We start from the raw sequence: 5,353 nt of genomic DNA, 5'->3' as shown, positions 1-5,353 counted from the left end.
ATATAAAAAACCACTAAATTTTATTAATTTTAATTTATTTTAAAAAAACTGAAGAACAATTTTTCTGCTGGTTTTTTAATAAAGTGTTCCATAATTTAGGACCTCTGATGGCAATAGAAAATTTAGTAACCAAATAGTGCATTTTAGGTTGCTCATAATGGTAATTTTAAAATCTTGTAGGGTTCACGTGATGAATTTTATTGAAAAGTGTATTAAAAACTATAGGAGTTATTTTATTATAAAGTTTGTACATAAATATAAGAATTTTATAAAGATTTAACGGAAAAGCATTGAGTATGTGATGATTTTTAAATAGTTCTTTAGAATGTGTGATTCGACCTGCACTTGAAATAATTCTGACTGCATGTTTTTGTCTACTAGGCAATTTTTTAATTTTACTTATATTATAGCTGCACCATGCAATATTTACAAAGTATAAACGACAATGTATGAGGAAGAAATATAAGATTTTTTTTGCAGTTTTGGTTTAATAATTGCTTAGCTTTGTATTTCGAAATTTTATCTTCTATTGTTCTTATGTGTTTTCTTGATGTCAGGTTTTCGTCATGCTCCTAAAAACCTTAATGATGACTCTCTAATTATTTTAGAGTTGCTAATATAAAATTCAGGAAGTTTTAATGGTATATTTTCTTTATCGTGAATTCTATGAAAAAAAGTATACTTAGTTTTATTTAAATTTAAGGACGATTTGTATGCCTAACACCATTCCGCTAGATTTAAAAATTCCTTGTTTACTATTTTAAATAAAAGGTTGATATCTCTATTAGAAAAAAATAAATTCGTGTCATCTGCAAACAAAACTGAGTTTAAAATGTTTGAAAACTTATGGATATAAAAATAAATTCGTGTCATCTGCAAACAAAACTGAGTTTAAAATGTTTGAAAACTTATGGAAGTTGTTTACATATTTAAGAAATAAAAATAGTTTTATTTCGCATTGCAGTATTTTCATTTGGATATTTGCATTTTTAGCATTTTCATCAACAATATGCCTAGTTTTAATATGCTTCAAACTTTTGGGTTTAAAATAATTAATCCCCTTTATAATTAGAAAGTTTAAATTAAACTCTTATGAACTTGTTTGTTTTGTAGTTTTATTTCGCATTACACATCTCCTCTGTACTTTTTGATAATAATAAAAAGTTTTTTATTTATAAACCAGGTTTAATGCTTGATTAAACTGACATCCCGGTTGGAAATTATTATATTAAGACTAACTATAACAGCCTTTTAGCTAGCCTTATTATAATAATTATTATTATATTATTGTAGCTAACTACAACATAATGACAAGGCTGTATTTATAAAATGATTTAAAACAACAGCAATACGTGGCTACAAAATAGGTACGATCTGTATCTATTCGGTAGCTACATATCGCAACTTTTTAGCTATCGACATAATTAAATAATAATAAAAAATAAATAATTACAATTAAAAAACGACAAAAGTTTGGATGGTGTAGGTAAAAGTTTTAAGACGCGCGTTGAGTAAAGTTGTTTAACAAAGCCATCAGTAGTTATAATAAGTACTTAAAATAATATATGATAATAAATAATAATAATATAGAGTAGAATGGTATCTAAAAAATGGGACATAAAAAAAAGGAAGCAAAAAAAAACTTCCAAAGTGGTTAAAAAATGAACGCAATATTTTTTTGTGTGGATGCATCTGCAATTAATCCCCACTGCTCTAGTGTTTTGATAAAAAATAGAAGAGAAAGGCCTAAATATGAATGAGTGATATTAATCAATAATATTTTTAATTGAATTTTTGATCGCAAAAGTTTCTAGCCAAGGATCATCGTAACCAAATCGCTGTTTTTATTGTTAAAAAATGTTGCTAACTAGTTGCTACTATATTAGGCTTGCAATCCTCGTGGTCATTTTGTCTTAATGTTTTTTCTGTCTTTGGTTACGAATATTGCTAGAGAGTGGCTACCCGATTTCCCACTGGGATAATGCTTAAATTGGTACAGTTTCTTTATCTCCAATTACGCGGCAACGAAATAATGCAAAAAGGTATTATTAGATTTTTTTCTAAAAGTACACTTAGTACAAAGGATAACAAATTTTTTCTGAATTTTAACTAGTATTCTATTAATAATTATAACATATAAGTTATTTAAACCTAGGCATAACTTTAAACGCATAAGTTATTTAAACCGTCTCTAATTCTAATTAATTTTTGATTTTCAATAAGTAGTTCTTCAAAAATATTTCTAAAGTTATGTATTTGTCCCTTTAATTCAACTATTGTAGTATTGAGCTGAGAATTTTCTGAAGCCTGGTTTGTGCATTGCTCTCTGAGAGACTGACATTCGATTGTTAACTTTGCCAATTCACTTGATTGAACGTTTGTCTAAACAGAAATGATTGTAAAAATAAAAAAGAAGATACATTGCAATTAATTTAATAAAAAGAGGCAAATACAGCTTCTTTAAAAATAGGAAGGTTTTTTTCTCCGTCTATGTTTAAAATACCAAAACATATGTACAAAAAAGCATAAATGGGTCTTTTACTACTTTGACGCAATGGAAGATTAAATATTCTTCTAATACTAATTAAGAGTTTTCCAAAAATTATGTTTTATTTATTATTATTATTTTGTTGAGATTATTATTTAGACTTCTAACATTTCTGAAATAAGAAGTAGTTATCACGTGACGATGTTACAAAATATAAACTTAAAAACATATATCTGTAACATTACCTTTTCAAATTCTTTGCATTTTTCTAACAAGGCTTTATTTTGGTTTATTAACTCAGCATTTTCAGATGAAAGATGTGCAAGTTTTTCATTAAGCTCTTTTTCCAAATTTTTATTGTCACTTTGATCATGACTGATTTTTATCTCAATAATTTGTTTATCAAGCCGCTCAATTTTTGATGCACTTGTTTCAAACTCTGGTTTAAGAGAAACAGTAATTTGGCCTGTTAAACCACCCATCATATTGACAGTCTAAACAAAAATAAAGTTTATCACACTAATGCATATTAAACATTATAACCATAATTATTATCAAGTTAAAAACATAGTATTTTATAGAATTATTTATAAATATTTTTTTTTGATGGGGATTTCGTACTTTAGGGCTTTATGAAAAATTCGAAAAATTTTGAGTTGCAAATTAGGAAAATTTTGATTTTAGGTCATATACTTTATGTAAAATATACATTTATATAAAGTTGTCAAGAATTGGGAAGAATTGTTTTAAGTGCCTCTACGAGCCAAAAGTTTCATAATAATCCTGTTGTTAACATAGTTAATGATTTCAAATGCAATAGATTTTAATTCAATATCAATTAAAAAAAAAAATACGCATAAGTAAAATACCTTAACAGTCTCTACCATTGACTTACAATCATCGAATGTAACAAAAGTGTAACCCATGAATACATCTTTCTTTAATGTGTTTTTGTCCCATACAGATACAGATAGTACTTTTACTTCGTCTTCAGTTAAGTCAAACACGAATTCATCACCCCAATCTGGGTTTAAGTTACTGCTTACGTGTTTTGTTTTTTGCTTTTGTGAACCAACTTCAACTAAACAGTAAGGGTCACTTGTTTGGAATGTTTCCTTATTCTTTAACCCGCGTCCATTAATTACTTTCACTATCAGTTTTTTTTTTAACTCCTCCATTTTTTCCTTTGTATAAAAATAGCTTGGACTTGAAATAATTTAGTTTATATTATCTAAATGTTTTACAACATGAACTTTATTTTTTACAAAGTATTATATAACAATTTTAAACTGACAATAAAATAGTTTTCCGGCTAATATTGATTTTGATATATTCTGGTTTCTTTTGCTTAAATCATTGTATATGTTTAACATCAACAAAAGTAATTGAATTGATTAATCGTTTACAAAACTTAAAAATGTTTTGAAAAATATAAGAGCCTAATGAAGAGTCAACTACTGCAGCTATTAAAATGGCCTTTGTGATGTTTGAAAAGTGTTTTGTGACATTTAAACACTAGTCTGGAGTCATAATATGTTAAGCAATTAAATATTGACAAGCAATTTAAAACTATATCTGTTATTTTAGAGTTATGTGCGGTATCTCACCCCACAAGTAAGTAACCTCACTGTATCACAAGTAAAATTGAAAAAATAAAGTCAAAAACCTTCAAAGTTTTTAAACAATAAATACTTAAAATATTATTTTATTTTAAATATGCTATAAAAACAATAGCTAATACACTTACCTATGTACTGTTTTTTATAATATAACTAATTTAAATAAACGAGGTTTTATTAAAAAAAAAACCTCAAAAACTTTGCAATATTAAAGAAAAAATAGCGCGCAAAAAAAATTACGGCGGACAAAATATAGTTATGATCTGCGACCCGCGTGCCTAGTTTACAAAAATATTGAATAATATCACCCGTGTCTCAGCGTCGAAATAAAAAACGTTAAACACATGTTGCGCTTGTGTTTTTTTTTTCTATTACTTTAATAAAAAAAACCGAGAAAAAAACTATAATAATAAAAATATAAACAACAAAGTTTATAAACACAAAAATTTATACACTTATAATCAAATAATACACTTTATAATCAATTAAATACCAAGCTTGTCAGAATATTCAATATATAAATATTATTTGTAGTGTGTAGTCTATAATGATAATAATTTATTTTGCATATAATTCGATTTTTATTAAATAGAAAAACAACTAAACTTGCCTTTATTTAAATAAAATTTGTCTTACCAAAATTGAACAATAATTAAAGGCTTTGTTATTCAAAAGTTTTAGCTTTGTTATTCAAAAGTTATTCAAGAGATGGTAATAACAAATATAATTAAATCTTTTAAAGTTTTATAAATTATATTTGTTCTTGATAAATAAATTTATAAAAAGGAAAGGTTTATAATAAAAAATTGTTTAAAATCTAAAACGATTTTTTTATAAAAATAATGTTTAGCTTGATACTAGTACCAATGTGTTACCCCCGTAAACCTCAGCAAAGTAATCTTTTCTCACTCAACCGATACATTTTGAACATTTTGCTGGTGATATGATCAACTTAAATAAAAAGGTTTTTTTAATTTTATCAGCTACAACTCATTAAAACTAATTTCCGGAGTACGCTGAATATGTTTCTAGGGGGTGAAAAAGATACAATTTATTCTCTAGGTTTAGTCTTTTATATTGTTTAATATTTATGAATTTTTAAAATGCTAAATTTTTATAATTTTAAAAAATAAATAATTATAGATTTTAAGTCTTATTTAATTTTTAAGTCTTTATTCAAAAAATTTAATTTTTAGTTTCTCCGTATATAAATTTGTTTTCCAACTTAGTTTTTTAAATAAACATA

General features: G+C 25.6%; 1 protein-coding gene across 1 annotated transcript; it reads right to left on the bottom strand.

Annotated features, from left to right (window-relative positions):
- Positions 1–2,043: 2,043 nt before the first annotated feature.
- Positions 2,044–5,073, bottom strand: LOC100199111 (uncharacterized). The gene is made up of 3 exons (XM_065792737.1): positions 3,358–5,073; positions 2,734–2,982; positions 2,044–2,382 (listed from the first exon to the last, which is right to left on the bottom strand). Exons 1-3 carry the CDS (start codon positions 3,664–3,666, stop codon positions 2,164–2,166), a joined length of 777 nt encoding a protein of 258 aa, XP_065648809.1. The 5' UTR covers positions 3,667–5,073; the 3' UTR covers positions 2,044–2,163.
- Between the last annotated feature and the right edge of the window lie 280 nt (positions 5,074–5,353).

The sequence above is a fragment of the Hydra vulgaris genome, chromosome 03 (genome assembly GCF_038396675.1).
Source record: "Hydra vulgaris chromosome 03, alternate assembly HydraT2T_AEP".
NCBI lineage: Eukaryota > Metazoa > Cnidaria > Hydrozoa > Anthoathecata > Hydridae > Hydra > Hydra vulgaris.
Note: the sequence above shows the minus strand (reverse complement) of the source record. Positions and strands in the feature narration are given on the sequence as shown.